The 17,555-nt window shown below is 63.7% G+C and overlaps 5 protein-coding genes across 5 annotated transcripts in view; 4 read left to right on the top strand and 1 right to left on the bottom strand.

Annotated features, from left to right (window-relative positions):
• The window catches only part of TPS2 (putative alpha,alpha-trehalose-phosphate synthase), a gene marked incomplete at its 5' end in the record, with an annotated part of 9,727 nt that extends 8,587 nt beyond the window's left edge, over positions 1-1,140 (top strand). Inside the window, 3 exons of the mRNA XM_005777700.1 lie at positions 5-70; positions 144-259; positions 333-1,140. Of these exons, the coding sequence (XP_005777757.1) occupies positions 5-70; positions 144-259; positions 333-924 (774 nt within the window). The 3' untranslated portion in view covers positions 925-1,140. The remainder of the gene's footprint in view (positions 1-4; positions 71-143; positions 260-332) is intronic.
• Positions 1,141-6,520: 5,380 nt separating this feature from the next.
• Positions 6,521-7,527, top strand: EMIHUDRAFT_237871 (hypothetical protein; the record flags this gene model as incomplete). The annotated part of the gene is made up of 3 exons (XM_005777701.1): positions 6,521-6,874; positions 6,943-7,256; positions 7,359-7,527. 3 exons carry the CDS (start codon positions 6,521-6,523, stop codon positions 7,525-7,527), a joined length of 837 nt encoding a protein of 278 aa, XP_005777758.1.
• Positions 7,528-8,549: 1,022 nt separating this feature from the next.
• Positions 8,550-9,167, top strand: EMIHUDRAFT_237872 (hypothetical protein; the record flags this gene model as incomplete). The annotated part of the gene is made up of 1 exon (XM_005777702.1): positions 8,550-9,167. The coding sequence occupies one exon, from the start codon at positions 8,550-8,552 to the stop codon at positions 9,165-9,167; it is 618 nt and encodes a 205-aa protein (XP_005777759.1).
• Positions 9,168-9,359: 192 nt separating this feature from the next.
• Positions 9,360-12,906, bottom strand: EMIHUDRAFT_237873 (hypothetical protein; the record flags this gene model as incomplete). The annotated part of the gene is made up of 6 exons (XM_005777703.1): positions 9,360-9,557; positions 9,741-9,950; positions 10,020-10,427; positions 10,468-10,767; positions 10,912-11,310; positions 12,895-12,906. The coding sequence occupies 6 exons, from the start codon at positions 12,904-12,906 to the stop codon at positions 9,360-9,362; spliced, it is 1,527 nt and encodes a 508-aa protein (XP_005777760.1).
• Positions 12,907-16,452: 3,546 nt separating this feature from the next.
• On the top strand, positions 16,453-17,376 carry EMIHUDRAFT_115596 (hypothetical protein; the record flags this gene model as incomplete). The annotated part of the gene is made up of 1 exon (XM_005777704.1): positions 16,453-17,376. One exon carries the CDS (start codon positions 16,453-16,455, stop codon positions 17,374-17,376), a length of 924 nt encoding a protein of 307 aa, XP_005777761.1.
• Between the last annotated feature and the right edge of the window lie 179 nt (positions 17,377-17,555).

Below are 17,555 nucleotides of genomic sequence, written 5' to 3' on the forward strand. Positions count from 1 at the left end.
CGCGCTGCAGACGCTCTGCGCCGACCCGAAGAACCACGTCATGATCCTCTCCGGGCTCGGGAAGGAGAAGGCGGCCGATTCCTCGGCCCCGGGGCGCGAGGGGCGTGTCCTTGCCGTGAGCTGCAGCCGCCCCGTCGCCTCAGGTGCTCGCCGCGTTTGGGTCCGTCCCCAACCTCTCGCTCGCCGTCGAGCACGGCTTCACGTACCGCGTGCAGGGCGGGCAGTGGCAGCAGCTTGTGCACGGGGTCGACACCTCCTGGCGCGCGGCCGCTGCTCAGAGCCGCACCCGCACCCGCGCCGCCCCTCACGCGCCCGCGGCACGCTTCGCGCAGGCGCTCCGTCGCCGCGTCGGTCATGCAGCGCTACTGCACGGTGACGCACGGCGCGTACGTCCTCTCGAAGGGCTCGTCGATGGCGTGGAACTTTGCGGACTCGGACCCCGAGTTTGGGGTGATGCAGGCCAAGGAGGTGCAGTTCGCGCTGCAGCATGTCCTCTCCGCCTTCCCGGTCGTTGTCCGGACCGGCAAGGGGTACGTCGAGGCTTGCCTGAAGGACGTCAACAAGGGCGTGATGGCGGAGCGCTTCGTCGACCTCTGCCAGGGCGGCGGCGCGCGGCCGCTCGACTTTGTGCTCTGCATCGGCGACGACTCGACCGACGAGCTCATGTTCGGCCACCTGCACCAAAAGCTGGGCAAGCATGCGCGCCAGCTGCTCACCTCCACCGTCGGGCGCAAGCCGTCGGAGGCGAACTCGTACCTCAACGACCACGGCGAGGTGCTCGAGCTGCTCGAGCTCCTCTGCACGCACGGCAACCACCCGCCGGGCTCGCAACCGGCGGCCGCCAGCAGTATGAGGCGGATGGCCGCGCCGGTGGCCAGCGGCGGCATGAGCGCATCGTACCAGAATCTCGCCGCCCTCGGCTGACCGCGCCGCCGCGCTGTAGCAGACGCGGGTCTTTGGAGAGCTGGAACTCTGTTGGACTGGGGCATGTGGGGCCTAAATCTACTGCATGGGAGGGTCTATTGAGGTTGTGACGCGGGGGACCCCTAGCAGCAGACGAGAGAGATCTGCGCACGTGTCGAGGCGGCGCGCTTGTGATGTGGTTCTCAAGCAGGTACGGCTTTAAGACGCTACTGACGTAAGACGTAAGAGACGTCGTGACATATGTCCACATATTCCGGCCCCTTTATTTTGAGGGGTCCATTCGTGTTAATCTGAGAACAACACATTTTCCAGGAAATTCCACACCTCTGTGTCCATTATCCTTCTACGCTACACACTCTCTAGAGCCTCTACGCTCTAGTAGACGCAAGACGGACGCGGGACGGGGAGCCGTGTTACGACTTACGTCCTCGCTCGTGTTATATTGTGCGCTGTACCCTGCACGACCCCTCTCTATCTAGCTCTCTATCAGACTCTCTTTTGTGTACTCTTTATACGTGAGCTTCTCTAGAGCCGTACGCGGCTCAACCTGAACCTCAACTGACTACGCACGATACTCTACACGGCTATCCCTCTCAATAGACTCTCACCTCTCTGAGCTCTCACACGTGAGCGCTAGCTAGAGAGGTGGCCCTCGGCTCTACTGTCGACGCATCATTGACACTTTCAATAGTAGGGACGAGGTCCGGCCTCCTGGGACTGACCATCGTCGGATGCGACTTGTTCCTGTCGCCTGCGGCGTTTTCGTCGTCGCAGAAAGGCTAGCAGCACAATGCAGCAGCATAGAAGAGAGAGCCCGAGGAGAGAGATCACCACGATCACCCAGATATCCATTTCCGAGCTGCCACTGCCGCCAGGCTCTTTTGGCGGCGGAAGAGACAGGGGCGGTGCTGGTGGCGTCCATAGAGACGGCTGCGCAGGTGGGGCTGCAGGGATCGGTGCAGCCGGCAGCGCGGGGACGGGTGGCGGCACGCCCGCACGCGCTGCCCGAGCGTGGGGTTCGAGGATGATGACCGCAGTCGTAGGCGAGTCAAAGACCTTTGTGTATCGAGCATCCCTGTCGATAATCATGTTGACTCCCTTTGCGAGCGGAATGAGCCGCGAGCAATCGTCCCTGGAGGTTGACGGCGCGTTGGCATGAGGGAGGCTTTCGTTGTAGAATGAGTTCGATGAGAAGGCGAAGCCTGTGGCCGAGACGTGTATGCTGAAGTATTGCGAAATGGTCGGCAGGGATGCGTCTTGCATTGCCACACTGCCGCCGCCGTAGAGCCAGTCCGTGTCAAAGCATCTTGTAGGAGCGGATGATTCGTGAGCGAGGGGCTGCGCATTGCACGTAGCCCGGACGTGGGCAAAAAACCACGGAATCGACAGCCAGGGCTCCTCTGCGCCTCGCAGGTGAAGGCACTCACGTCCCATCAGATCCAAGCAGGGCGTAACTTCTAACGTCATGCTGGCTGCGATGCACTCTCCAACCTGTAGCTCAAATTTTGGGACCTCGGCCACAGTCACATTCCAGAGTGCGACTGAATCATGAATGCAGTAGCACTCCAGAACGCGTGGCAGGCAGCTCACGCAGGACCTGTAGTCAGGGCAACGGCCATCGGAGTAGGAATGGCTCGTTGTCACTTCGTGACGATCGCTCCCCTCAGAAAACGCCACAAAATTGTGGTTGGTCACCAGACGATGGACACACGCGGCTGACACAGCCTCCGGATGGAAGCTATTCTTGTCGAGAAAAAATAGGCCGAGTTGACCGGCATACCAGCGGCACCAGACCACCGTTGGGGTGATTGTCCCGGCTGGGCACCTCTGGCCTGGAGAGATGCTGACGGGGGATGAGGGCAGAATGGCTCGCGACACACACTGACACGAGACGTCACCAACCAGCAAACTTGGGATCGGCCGGTCCCAAATAACGGCGGGCGCGAGCGAGCGCGTTACCCGGGTACAAAAGATCTCGGCGCGGACCAACAGAGAAAATTCCCATTTTCGCCTTGCACGTTAGGTTTCACTCACGCATGACCAAACTGCAAACACTCCCTAAGTTTTCTTTGTCTCTCTCTCGCTCATTCGTGCATAAAATCTAGCTATCTAGGTTGGTTCGTTCGGTCTTATTGCTGCGCACCCCGAGTGGACTAGAGATAGAAGCAGCCAACGATTAATGAAGTTGCTAGATATAGAGGGAGTGGCATGACTGACGGAGGACCCACCCAGCTCATCGATCGAGTAAGTAAAGGAAGGCCGAGCGATGGATGGTTCCCTGCGAACGCGCACCCCCCAGGGCTAGGGCTCTCTAGCCCGCAACCCGCCGCTGGGTGCGCTTCTTAGCTCCCCGGCCCTGGATGTGAGGTTAAGTGTTTTGAGGTTAATGACGCTGCACTCCAAGTGCTCCAAGATGGTTGGCTGCATGCATGCACTTGGAGCACTTGTGGATGGAGTGCGTGCGGTTGTTATCAACCCCCAACACGTGTCGACAACACGTGCGTCCGGTCTCTATCTGTAGGGATTCGCTGCCGTGGTCTGCCGCCGTGCCGCCGTTCCTTACCGTGCCGCTCCTTCCATCCGCGCCGCGCCGCCCTTGCCATTTATTCGCCGTCCCTCCTGCCGTGCGTTACCGCCGTGCCGCCGTACCGCCGCTCCCACAGTGCCGCGCCGCCTCCCACACGCACACACCTTACCTCCTGCTCGACCGAGTTTGCGATGAGAAGTGACCCGAGCCGCCGGGTGCCCCGCCGCGAGGTGGGGTGCTAGTATGAGCCCGACCCAGGTCGTAGTGTTCTTGCTCCCAGCGCTTGCGCTTCGGCGGTTAGTGGTGCACTAACCTCCGAGAAACCCATCGGGTCGCTCCTCATCGCAAACCCTATCAGCAGTCCTCCTCCGGGAATGTACGTAAGAGCTACATACACTGACTAACTATCTTCACAGTCGCACCGGCATTGTTTCCGCTATTTTGATCGTACGTTAGACAAAAAGAAAGAAAACAGACAACCCAAGCGCCAAGGGAGGGATGGGAGGACGGCACGCCGCCACCACACAGGGATTTGAAGGAGAGAGAGGAGTGTGGTGCTCGCCGTCGCTGGGATTGTTTTGACCGCGCAAGATATAAAGGGTGGCTAAGGGCTCTGCCCGCAAGGCGCCCACGTCGCAGACGCGGTACCATTGACAAATCTGCCCCCACACGAACAAATAGCAAAATCCGAATACCGTGCAGAAACCATGTGATGTGGGCCGTGCAAGCCTTCAGCTGGTGCCAAGACATCGCTCGTTTTACGGGAGCACTGCAGCAACCACAGCCGGGGGCTATTGCAACACATATGGAGAGCCTCCTGCGTGACCTCGGGGACGCGCGCGACGCCTGTAACAACCTGCCTTTTGACGATGCGCTGCGCGACAAGATAGCTACCGAACTGGATCGCATCGAGGCTGCTCCGCGTCTCGAGCGCATGTTGGTGACGAAGCCGCCGGTCAAGAGGTGGGCGGAATTGGTCAGCCGGCAGAAGGATCCGTCCATCAAGACGCGTCGTCAGGCTGCGCTCACCGCCATGCTGCGCGTCGTCGACCGCCTCCCCGGCTCCCTGCTCGGGGGCCAAGCCAAGATGCTGCGTACAAGGCGGCAACGTCTGCCCACTGTCCGCGCAGGTGTGCGGCGCTCGTCGAGATTGACGGCAGGGCGTTGGGCTCGGCAGGGCGATGTTGGAGGGTGCGCGTGCGGGTGAGGCGTCCGCGGGTGAGGCGTCCGGCCGCTAGTGTGCGCACCCTCGAGCCGTCACGACCCCGACCGTCAGCTTCTCTGCGTGAATGTGTATGGCTAGCGTGCTTCCACTGCGCGCCCGCGCCTGCGGCGCCGCCGCGGCTCCCCACCCTTTTGCGCAGCAACACCTTAAACTTTTCGGGCCCTCCAAATTCGGGTCGGAGCGTAGCGGAGTGGGCCCCGAGTTTGAAAAGGGCGACGGACGCTTGCGTCCTAGCCTCCAACAACGCCTCCCCGGCGCAGAGGGGCCCCCGGAGGGATGCACAACCGACCCACGCCACGCCGCTTGCGGCGGTCCTCTTCCCAGCTCCGCTGCGGGCTTATGCGTTATTTTAAGTTGGCTTTCCGCTAAACAGAACTTGGCGTCACGCAACTCTCGCTCGGCGTCAATTAACGACCCCGTGCATGCGCGGCGAAGCACCGACTCTCACATGGACCACAACACGCGTCAGCGAGGGCGGGAAAAGCCAAGCGAACGCGACTGTCCTCATTGCTGTCCCGGCGAGCTGCCTGAACGGCTCTGCGGGAGCAGTGACCGAGTCTCTGGGTGCGGTGTGCGCAAGGTATCGTTCCCAGGTGAGCGTGTACATCAACTGCTTCTCTGGCGGCCCCGAGGACGAGTCTGCCGTGAAGAATTGCGTCGCACTTCGCCCATGCCGCCGTGTGGCCACGAGCCGCTGGCCGGGCATGAAGGGACTGTTCTGGAAGCAGGCGCTGAGCGCGGGGGCATGGAGGGAAGACTTTCTCTGGCTGATGGATGCCGACGTAGACGCCGCCACGCTGCGGCTCGACCGCGCGCTCGAGGCTATGCGTCGTGCAGAGGTGCAGTCATTGGAGTTCCGTCTCCTTCACGCATGACACATGGCCCACTGAATATTTGAGCGTCAGCCCCGCCCGGAAGCTGACCACCGGCTCGCGTTTATGCGATCCGTCTGCTACAACCGTGCAGGTCTCTCTCGCACAGCCTCGTGTCAACGCAGAAGGGGAAGCACGCACCTCGGATTGGTTTGCAATGCGCGCAAGCACGCCGCTCCCTCCTGGCTGTGGCGCGTTGTCTTCGCAGGTGGTGGAGATGATGACACCCCTGTTTCGCCGCGATGCGTGGCATGCCGTGCACCACATTGTCCTCTCGCGGCAGCCCGACGCGCTCCTCGCGCGGACAGCGCGCGGGATCGAGAATGTCTGGCGCGAACGGGTAGAGGATGTTCAGAGGTAGCCATGAGTGGACCGGTGGACGTTTGTACAGCGCCAAGCTAGACCGACGCCCTCCCTCGAGCCCGAGTCCTTGAATCAACCCCAGGTGCCGCCTCCTGGCGGAACGGCTGCCGTCCTCACCGGCTTGCGGGATTCTCAACGAGACGGTGCGCCACCTCGACACACACTTGATCGAGAGCCAACTGCTGCGCTCCCCGCCGCCCAACGTCAGCAGCACCGCGTGGCGGAAGCGCCGGCGGAGCCGGCGCAACGGTCTCGACGGCGACCTTCGTGGTGGCTCCATCTTTCGCTGGTACGCGCGCCAATTTCCGCGGTGGTTCACCTCCCAGCGGAATGCGACCGACATGGCAATCAGAGGAGGGTGCTTACCTGGCAATGAGCCTGCCTCCTAACAGCGCCTTATGCGGCGATCCGGCTCCTGAGGTGCTCTAGACAAGCATTCATAGAGTCGCCTTCGAAAAATGCAGAAGAATGCAGAGAGTCCTCTTCGTCGGGAATGTACTTTCACTTTTTACGCGGATCAAATCAGCGGAGGGTCTCCTTGATTGTGGGCTATTCCGGCCCCTGTGCACTATACGACGGGGTTTGCGTGCAACCCGCGGCGGCTCGCCGATGGAGAAGTTCGCCGTCTTCAGGCCATCCGAGGGTTCCACCTCCGCCGCCCCGCCGCTCGGTGTGCTGGGCAAAGGTTGCCTGCTGGACACCCTCGCTCTCGGAATGCACAACCGGACGTGCCGCTCAATCATGGGCCTCTTGGTAGGCAACAGCAAGACCAACAACAGGCCCTCGTCCCGGCACTACTTTGGCTTCAACTTGAACTTCAACGACGTGCCCCTCGGGAACGCCAACGCGCTCCACAGCCACAAAGGACTCGAGTGGTTCATGGCGTACAGCGGCGACTTTGAGATTCGCGCCGGGAATCAGGGTAGGTCAAAGGTTCACCTTTCGAAGGACGACTTCATCCTGGTCCCGCCCGACCTCAACCGATCGTTTGTATGCATCGCGAGCAAGGACCAGATCACACCTGCGTCGAGATGAACTCGAACGATTGTGCCATGATTCTGTGTGGCACTATCGGAGCACCGTGGGTGCAGTGGGCAACCGATGTTGTTGACGCTGCTCGTGAGAAGGGCGTTCTGTGCACCGACATGGGCATCTTGTACGACGCCGGCACGGCTCCTCCCGAGCAGGAGGAGCGGGAGGTGCACGATGTGTCGCAAGCGCAGCTCGAGTCGTTTGTGCATCGAGCTGCAGACAAGCCCTGCGTCAGCTCGCCTCAAGGTGACGGAGACTTGTGCTTCGAGCACGTCGTGATTCGCGCGGTGGCGGGCGAGGGCATCGGCGGCTGGTCGCCGGGCCTGGGCCGAGATTGCGTCGTCTTGCATTTGGAGGGGCCTCGCCTACGTGTCCAGGGTGGCAGCATGCTGACCCCCACGACGCTGCACGCCAGGGAGGTGCTAATCGCCGACAAGAAAGAGGGGGCTTGGAGCCTCTCGTTGGCGGGCGATGATGCCGGCGACGACACTGGACCTGCTCGACTCTTTGTAATCTCATCGTCGATGAGCACTCCCTCCGATCTGACGAGCGCGTGGCTTCCGCGCAGCAGCCCCGGGGCCTGAGGTATTCCGCTGGCACCGAGTCCGACAACGCCTACTCCCCACTCCGGTGAATGACGACGAGTCGGAAGTCCTAGAAACCCAACGGTTAAGTGTGAGGTTGTGTGTGTGTGTGTGTCGTGTTATATATATATATAGAGAGAAGAGAAGAAGAAGTGATACGAATTTGCTTGCTCGAGCTTGCGTGTTTTTTTGTTTGTGTGTGACGGTTTTCACAAGTGTTTGTTTCTCTTACGGTTGTTTGTTTCTTTTCCCTACTTTTGACCGCGCAAGACAAAAGGGTGGCTAAGGGCTCTGCCCGCAAGGCGCCGCGACGCGGTACCATTGACTAATCCCGGCATCACACCCACACGACCAAATAGCGAAAATCCGAATACCGTGCAAAACCCACGGAAATTGAGCAGAAGAACGATCGAGGGGTCCCGTACCATGCGGAATCGACCCTATCCAGTGCTCAAGTGCTCAAAGAAGAACGGTAACCTCACCTCAAGTGCCCAGCCTCTCCTTCCGCTGCCGCCGGCCTCGCAGTCCCGCCAGCCATCACGCTGCAGAGCCTGCGTGGACGCCACAGACACCAATTCTGCAGCCCACAGCCCTTGCAACCTTCCCTTCCCCACCCCCGCCTCCAGTGCCTCCAATCAAGTTGCACCTCTCTTCTTCAGCGAATGCAGCGGCAGCACCACGTCAGAGGCCGGGCCGACTGGCGGACCTGCATGCCCAGCCACGCCCCCCACTCCCCACCCGCTTGGATCGATCAGCTGACAGCTCCACCAGCTCCCACCACCGTGTGTCGTGTCATGAAGCATGAGAGATAGATTGAGTTTGAAAAAGGCGACGGACTCTTGCGTCCTAGCCTCCAACAACGCCCTTGGGTTGTCTGTTTTCTTTCTTTTCTTTTTCCAACAACGCCTCCCCGGCGCAGAGGGGCCCCCGGAGGAATGCTCAACCGCCCCACGCCAGCCAGCCTTGGCCTTCTTTCTTCTTTTTCGAAATGTTCCGAGAAAGCAGCATCGGTGACGTTTTCTATGACCCCAGCCCTCGTTGCTGCGCTCGGCCTCGCCCGACCGCCACCAGCCACGGCGCCTGACGGCCTATGCGTCGAATATTTCGCCATCGGATCCAACATGGCCTCCAGAGTTTTCGAGGGCCGACGCGGCATCAAGCCCTCCGCGAAACGCCCAGCGGTTGCCCTGGATCACGCGCTCACTTTCGACGTGCCTGGCGCCGGGTTTGCCGAGCCGGCTTTCGCTGCCATCTCATCACGCACAGGCTCCGAGTGCCACGGGGTCCTTTACACGATCTCCCCGCTGGACTGGCTGCGGCTGTGCGCCTCAGAAGCGGTGCCGGTTGCCTACGTGCCCGCCTTTCTCACAGTCGAGTGCTACGACGGCCGCCGCGTCGAGGCTGTCTCGCTGCAGGCTGCGCCTGGACTGCCGCGGCGGGGAGGCGGGACAGACGAGCCTCGACCGTCTGCGCGGTACCTCTCGCTGCTGCGCGACGGCGCCGCCGAGGCTGGGCTAGCGCCGGTGTGGCTCGAATACCTCGACAGGCTCGAGCCTGCGGTGGGATCAACGCCCGCCCCGCTCCCTGCCCCTCCGCCGAGGCGGAACTATGAGGAGCGTTATGGTGCGACGTTCGTGTGAGAGGCGGCGGGTTCTTGTCTATTGAGTATTGTTCGCGCCCTGGCGCGGCGCCTCGTCCTAGGCCTCGTCAGAGCGATGTATTTATCGACGTACCGTATACCCATTCACGCGCCACGATTGAAGTCATGAATTTGTAAGGCACTGAGCTCAACATGAAAAACGAGTCTCAGCGGTGCATGTGTTTCACGGTGTTCAATCTTCGCTGCCGTTCGACTCGGAGCCGTCGGCGTCGCCCGTGGCGTAGGCGTCGCGCAGAGCCAGTAGGTCCTCGGTGACCTCCGCGAGCTCGTCGGCGCCCCACTCGGCCGCGAGGCGATGCTCGGCGGCGCGGCGCTGCGCCGCCCACTCCTCCGCCACCCGCTGCACCAGCGGCCCAATCGCAGGGCTCGACTGGAGCGCGGCCGTCGCCGGGAGCGAGAAGACCTCTTCCCCCTCGCGGCGCGGCGCGAAGCGGCGCGGTGCGCGGTCGAGCGCGGGCGGCAGCAGCTCGCCAGCCGAGCCGAGATCGGGCGTGAAGAACTGCGGGAAGGGCAGCGGCAGCGAGAGCGGCGCGGTGCGCGTGAAGATCGACACGTTCATGCTCGAGCGGCAGGGCAGCAGGGGCGGGATGACGCTCACGGCGGCGAGGGGCTGCGGCGGGAAGCCGAGGCAGCTGACGCTCTGCGAGAAGGCGATCGCGCGGAGCGGCGGCAGCTGCCACGGCGCGAGCGGGCAGAGGAGAGCCGTGGGCGAGAAGACTCCGCCCGAAGGCAGTGACCACGCCCTCCGGCCAGTCGGCTCTACCTCGCCGAGGGTCGGGGGAGGGAGGGGCAGCCCGAGGACGGGAGACCCGAGGTGGAAGCGCGGCGCGACCTGCAGCCCTCCCAGCAGCCGCGTGAGGCCGCCCCGGCTCTCTCCGCGCGTGCGGAGCGGCAGGCTCGCGACGTCGAGCCACGCGGCGGGCAGGGCGGAGGTGGTGTAGCGGCACGGGCGGGCGGCGCTCGGAGAGGCGGGGCGGACGAGCGGCGGCCGCGGCGGGTCGGCCGCGGAGGCGTGCCCCACGAGAGGCACGTAGCAGCTGCGCAGCTCGCCGAAGGCGGTGAGGGCGAGGGCGTCGTTCAGCGCGGCGACGCAGGCCGTGTGCGGCTGCGGGTGCGGCTGCGGCGCGGGGCACGTGCCGAGGCCGAGGGCGAGGCAAGGCGCGGCGCTCATCTCGTCTCGGATCCGCGTGAGCAGGGCGGAGCCGAGGCCGCCGAAGGCGCCTGCGACGCGGAGGCGGGCCTGCGTGAGCCTCGAGCGCGGGCGGGCTGAGTTGCGGCACTCGAGGAGCGCCGTCGACGTCGGCGAGGAGGAGGAAGCCCTGCGGCTTGTCGCACTCCTCGAGGAAGCGGCGCGTCCGCTCGAGCAGGGCGGGCGAGTCGCCGTCGAGCGCCGCCTCCTCGCGCCTCATCAGCGACTCGCCCTCGGACCAGAGCTCGAGCTGCGAAAAGTTGTGGCTGTGCGGCCGCAGCGGCGCCACCGAGCGGGAGTGAAGCTGCGCCTGGAGGTAGTCGGACCAGTACGCGGCGGTCGCCTCGAAATCAAAGGCCGCCGCGCTCGGCGCGCTCCCTCCCTCCTCCACCTCGACCGCTGGTGTGGCCGTCGGTCGAGGGCTCCTCCGCCGCTCCATCTCGCCCTCCTCGCCCTCGTCGCCCTCGTCGCCCTCCTCGCCCTCCTCGCCCTCGTCCTCGTCAGCGCGGCCGGCCCCGGCGTAGAGGGTGCGCACAAAGGGCGACGGCTCCACCGCCTCCATCGTCACCGTCGTCACGCCGCCGCCCCATGCGAGCGGGTCGACCGGTGGCGGCTCGCCTCCCTGCCCGCCGCTACAGGAAGAGCCCGCCGTCGGCACGCGCCGGCCCTGCGCACCCAGCGAACCGAAGCCGTCGGATCGGTCGCACACCACCAGCCGCGGCGTGCGCGTGCTCTGCCGCTCGCCGCCGCCGGAGCGGTAGAGCACCGCCGGGTCGGCGGCGTCGGGGTCAGGCGAGCCGTCGGCGGCCATCTCTGGGTGCAGCGAGTCGTCCTGGAAGTTCCAAAAGTGCGCTCCCACCCACGAGGCCTGCGGACCGAGCTGGATGGTGACGATCTCGCGCGGCATCGCAGCCGGAGGCCCACACGACGAGGCCTAGTCGGGGCCTACGTGCCGCGCGGACGAAGTCGAAACAACAAAAATGCTACGGTGAGGGTTGAGCCCCCCCCTCGGCGAGAGACTGCGAAAAGAGATAGGAAGAGGCAGACTCCCTAGGGTGGGCGACGGCTAGCGCATCACACCCCTCTCCTTAAAATCCCTGTGTGGTGGCGGCGTGCCGTCCTCCCATCCGCATCCCTCCCTTGGGTTGTCTGTTTTCTTTCTTTCTTTCTGCCCCCCCTCGAGAGTGGGACGACCGCGAGGTGGCATGAAGGTTGCAGCGAGAAGCGGCGAGAGACTGCGAAGAGAGATAGGAAGAGGCAGATTCCCTAGGGTGGGCGACGGCTAGCGCATCACACACCTCTCCTTAATGCTTAAAATCCCTGTGTGGTGGCGGCGTGCCGTCCTCCCATCCGCATCCCTCCCTTGGGTTGTCTGTTTTCTTTCTTTCTTTCTGCCCCCCCTCGAGAGTGGGACGACCGCGAGGTGGCATGAAGGTTGCAGCGAGAAGCGGCGAGAGACTGCGAAGAGAGATAGGAAGAGGCAGATTCCCTAGGGTGGGCGACGGCTAGCGCATCACACACCTCTCCTTAATGCTTAAAATCCCTGTGTGGTGGCGGCGTGCCGTCCTCCCATCCCTCCCTTGGGTTGTCTGTTTTCTTTCTTTCTTTCTTCTGTGCCCCCCCTCAACCATCTGGTTGACGGTTGAGACCCCCCCTCAACCCTTTAGTTGGGGGTTGAGGCCTCCGGGGCCTATTCACAGGCTCGAGCGTGATCACAAGATAAACTGGAAGCCTGCCGCCAAAAAAATCGCTTCGCCTGCGGCGCGCTCTTGCGCTCCTCGGACCTCGAGCGCAATCCATAAGTAGGAGACGCTCACTGTCGCCATTCAGGCGCCTGATCTTTCAGCAAAGCGATGGCCTGCCTGGTACGAGTTCAGATGCGCGCCCGGCAGAAGACGCGTGTGATGCCGCATGCAGAGGAATGCGCACAGAGAACGGACGGCAAGAGAAGGCAAGGGAAGGAAGAGAAGCGGCTGGCGAAGCTCAGCTCACGGCGTAGTATTGCGTAAGCAACCGCGGTCACTCACCATCCACGGCAAGAGTCACGGTGAATGCTGCCGCATAAAGCAACAGAGTCGCGCTTGGCGCGATGGTCTTGTCGCGGTTCACGACTTGACGTTGCACACGGTCATAGACGCAGGATCTATTTGGCGAGTCTCAAGCAGCGAAAGTAGGCGCGAGAAATTAATGTCGATCCTGAGATCTCAATTTTGGCGCTAGTTTCGTTTTCTGGTACATCACGACGACTTGCTTGGGTCTCATGTAGCTCGACGGCTCTTCGACGGCTCTTTCTGGTTGGATCAGACAGTGCTATCAGTCAACAACACAATGCCGAGAGCAGGGCAGCCTTAGAGCAGGGCGGCCTTCGAGCAGGGTCAACTAAGCTCCTGCTGCATATCGAGCATGGAAGGCGGCCTTTGTGCTCAAACCTGTTCGAGTTGGCCTCCGGGAACAAGGGTGCGTGGCCGGCGCGGTCTGTTTCACGTGCAATGAGGGCAACGCCATCAAAATCGCGAACATGGGCCGACATGCCTCCGACATTTCTCAGGGCCCAAACGGAAGCTCTGGCCTCTGCAGACAGCCAGACCGCTCTGCGCGGTCGGACCGACTTTTTCAGACTTAACTATTCTGGATACTGAGGGTATGTGCCGCTGCTAGATCTCACTGAGTTGAGCTCGTATCTGCCTTTTGGTAAGCAGAGTTTTGAGTTCGGCAATGTCTGCGGTAAGCTGTTTCCGTGTACAGAGGGCCGCGTCCGGACGACCCATGACGTCGGCCGGGACCCCCCCGTGGCGGGGCCTTTCGATGGCTTGTCAGCGCTCCTCGTCTGGGCTTGGCATCACCTCCCATCCACGCACGTGTATTGTTGTGTCTCGTGGCCGGTGCGTTCGTGGGGCTCGATTGCCTTCCCCACTCTATGCGGTGTGGCCCATTTCCGTGCATCGCTTTCATCAGTGCGTTCCAATCTCTCGTCGTTATGCTCCATGTGTATGTGTACGTGTCTTTGTGCGCAGTTGGGTTTAGGCTCCTTTTTTTCGGCTCCTCCCCCTTTTCTTCTCCCTGGCCCCCTCCCTTCTCTCTGATCTCTCCCCTGCCCCCCCCTACTGTCGCGCTGTTCGGGTCCCTACTCGGGTCCCTACTACGCGCGTCTTGGCTCGAGGGTGGGGGTCGTGGCCACAGCGCGGCTAGCCGTAGCTTGGGCGCCCGCCGAAGCGTGACGGCGCGAACGAGCGGCGCCCGCCAAATTGCGGCGGCGATCGCGAGCGGGAGCGCGACCGCTGGTCGCGATCGCGCCGGCGTGAGTCCAGCTCCTGCTTCTTGCGCATGGCCGCCCGCAGGACGGCGCGACGGATGACGTTGCGGTGGCAGGCCCCCCCGTCCATAGGGCAGGTGCACCCGAGCGCTACGGTCCGGCCCTCCACGACCTTCGTGGCGATGTAGTTGATGGCCTCGAGAGTCCGTTCGGGCGCCCGCCGCTCGTCGTGCCAGTCGTGGTGGAGGATGAGGCCCTTTTCGAACGCTTGCTCGAGGGGCGAGCCTTCGGTTTGCCCGCCCCGCTCGATGTGCTGGATGTGAGCCTCGAGGTATTCGCACGACACGGCGCGGCCCTCCATGTTGTCGCGCGCCTCCCCGCTCCTCACGACCTCCCGCACCCGCACCGGGTTGCTGACCTCGACCCAGCCGTGGGACGCGTCCCGCGTGCAGAGGATCTGGTCGCTCTTGTCCAGCTCGGCCGCCTCGCGCGTCGGCGCGTTCGCGTCGCAGACGAGGACCCGCGACGACAGATCCGGATCGAGCGGGGGGCCGAACCCCGTGAAGCCCGCACCGGCGAACGCGCGCAGGTCCCCATGTCCGCGGGTCTCCTGCGGCGGCGGGTTCCCCCACTGCGGGTGGGCCTGCGGCGGCGGCTGCGGCGGCAGCGGCGTCCACGCCGCCGGCGGCGGCTGCATCGTCATCGACGGCATCGGCGGCATCGTCTGTGGCTGCCCCCACGGGTGCTGCTCCCACTGCTGCGGCTGCTGCATCCCCCGCGGCGGCGGCGGCGGCGGCTGCAGCAGTGGCATCTGCTGCTGCTGCGGCAGCGCCTGCCCCTGCTGCATCCACGCCCGCGGCGGCGGCAGCCTCTGCGCCTGCCCCTGCGTCCACGTCTGCTGCGGCAGCGGCGGCATCTGCGCCTGCGAGCGCCCGCCCCCTCCGCCCCCCAGCGACCGGCTTGACTTGCGGCCGCCGTTCTGGCGTAGGCAGCGCTCGCGATCGAAGGCGTGGTCGCATCGGAAGGTCTTGACGCCGCCCTCGTTGCAGCTGTGGCGGCGCGGGTTTGGTCCTTGTGAGTCTGGGGTTGGGGCACACTACCTCCTCGATCGCTCTCTCTATTGCGTGCCAGTGCATCTTGGCGCCGCCGTAGCGCGGCATCGGGTCCGCATAGATCGGGATGCTGCGCGAGACCCGCATTTTCCCGTCGGGTCCGAAGCCCTCGGGGATGGTGACCTCCGCCATCCATCGCGCTCGCTCGACTCCCGCCTTGATGGTCAGGGCGACCATCCGGACAGTCGAGCCTGGCTTGGCGGTGATCGAGATGCCGATGTCCTCCTCGTTCAGCGTAGCCACGCCGGGCAGGCCGTTGTTCGCCATGGCGAACCCCTTGGTCAGCGCCTTCTTGAGCGCCTCGGTCGTAAAGGTCGACTCGCACTGGTAAAGGAAGCTCTGCGCGACGACGGCCGCGCCATCCTCGTCCCTATTTGCAGAATTCTTTTCTGGACTTTCGCGTTTTTCTTTTTTTGCCCTGGCGGTCGTCTGTACGTGCCTGACGAGTCGCCACGCGTTGTGGCCGCGCCCCACCTCGTCGCCGCCCCTCCACAGCGGCGTCGACTCGATGTTCTTGATCGTGCACACCGTGAACTCTAGTTCCGGCGGCTGGGCGAGGGCCCCCCCCCCCACGTCGACCTGTGGCGGCGTGAACTTAACGGTGCAGCCGCCCCACCCCGTCTTGATGGCTTCGGGCAGCGCAGCGTAGGTCGAGGGCGAGAGGTACGCAGCGAAGCCGACAAACGCCTCGAGGCCGGCGCGCTCGATCTCGGTGGTGATGACGGCTGTGATGCCGGTTCCGAGCTCGCAGTGGGTGGCAATGAAGTCGCCGCCGCTGCCTCCCGTCGCGGCCGCGCCGAGCACGTGCTGCGCCGCGATCTCGCGGTTGACCGCGTACTGCTCTAAGTCGGGCCGCCCTGCGAGCGACTGGTGCTTGGATCCTGCGTTCGCCGTAAAAAAGAAAACGCGGTTCTCGTGTGTGATGCCCTCCTTGACTAGCGACGCGATCTCAGAGTCCTTGTAGATGTCTTCGTAGAAGGCCCGGTAATCTTCTTGGCTCGTCGGCTGCATCTCCTGCCGGCAGGGATGCCTTGGGTCGTCAGTCGTGTCGCTACTATCTCCACTGCGCATAATATTAAATAAATTCCACGCTATATGGGGCGGTGAGTCTCCGTCGCTGCGGAGTTCGACCTCCGTCGTGTCGCGTGCTTTCGCTTCCCCGTTACGCGTCGGCTGGTCCCTGGTTCGAGGCCCCGGGGGGGAGGGGGGGGCCTCCTGGGCCTTCTGCGCCTTCTGCGCCCTCTCGCCCTCTCGCCTTCTTGCCGCGCGAGCCGCGGGCGGCGCCCGTGTTTTTGCTCGCCGGGCGGCCCCCACGCCGCCCCGTCTCGCGCTTCCTCGCGTGCTCGGGCCTCGGCGGGCAGCACCTCGGCTGGTGCTCCCCTGGTCGCTGAATGTGTTGCTGTTTGGCGCTCATTGTGTGGCTGCTCGGTTCGTTGCTCCCGGGGACCAGAGACCGGTGGTGACCCACCGGTTCGGTACGACCCGCAGCCTACTCCTACTACCGCGCGCGCGCGCGCGCAGGCCGCCGTGGGCACGGGTGGGGCGAGCGCGCGCACCATGATCTCGAGACGTGCCCGCCGTAGTCGAGACAGCGACTCAAGGGAGGGAGAGAGGAGCCAGCTCGATTTCTCGAAACCGCCGCCCGCCGAGGCGACACCGGCCATGCGTCCCTCCTGTGCGACCAGACCCGGTCTAGTGCCACAGAGGCGCGATGGCGCCTCCGCTGCCACAGGTGGCCGTCTGTGCCGTCATCCTAGTGCTGGTGCTGCTGCAGGGCGCTCTCTACGCCCGGCGGAGCACGTGGGTGATCACCCAGCCGCTCGCCAGCAGTGGCGGCGTGGTGTCTGTGCCTGAGAGCGTCGCCGGTGCCGTGCCGCCGCCCGGAGCCGCGTTTCCGTCCGCGGAGCAGGTGCTGCGACGGGCGGGGATGCGGCGGGTGGACCCGCCGACGGCGAATGCGTCGGCGAGTCAGGCGCCACCGTCCGGCAAGGACTGCGGCGAGGCCTCGGGCGAGTTTCCGCGGCACCGCATCCTCATCGTGCACGAGCAGCACCTGCAGTCGATGGGCTGCGACGTGCGGCTGCTCCGCTTCGTCAAGGACCTCGTCTACCTCAACCAGGAGGTGTCGATGCTCTTTCGCGGTTCGACGCCCGCAAAGCTGCGGCAGCCAAAGTCGAAGCAGCTCGCGTCCATCCTGCACATCGACGGGTTCGAGGAGGACCAGCTGCGCAAGGGGCTGCGCGACCCGCCCGGGCTGTACGAGTGGACCAACGCGACGCGCTTCGCGCAGCTCGTCTCCAAGGGACACTTCAACATCGTCATCATCTTTCTGTGGTTCTGGTACGACCCGCAGCCATCGGTGGCGGAGCTTGTGCTGCCCGTGCTGCGCGCGTACGCGCCGGCCGACAAGCAGCCCTTCGTCGCGGTCCTGTCGGACGACGCGCACGCGATCCGCTCCTCGCGGCTCGGCGAGGTGAAGATCTCTCTCCGCTCCTCTCCTCTCCTCTCCTCTCCTCTCCTCTCCTCTCCTCTCCTCTCCTCTCCTCTCCTCTCCTCTCCTCTTCACCTCTCATCTTATCTCCTCCCACCGCTACTACACACTGCATCCCCTTACATTGCTCCATACTCAACCTGATCAATAAGACATATATCTACAACCACTTACCTATCACCTTCTTGTTGACCTAACCAAGCACCTGCCCGACCAACACTTTGAACTCCATGGTTAAATGCATCCAAAAGCCCAAACATGATCTTTATCCCCACTTCGTATATCGACGCCGCTACAAGGAACTCTCTCCCCATTTTTCGGAT

The sequence above is a fragment of the Emiliania huxleyi genome (assembly GCF_000372725.1).
Source record: "Emiliania huxleyi CCMP1516 unplaced genomic scaffold EMIHUscaffold_258, whole genome shotgun sequence".
In the NCBI taxonomy this organism is placed as follows: domain Eukaryota; phylum Haptophyta; order Isochrysidales; family Noelaerhabdaceae; genus Emiliania; species Emiliania huxleyi.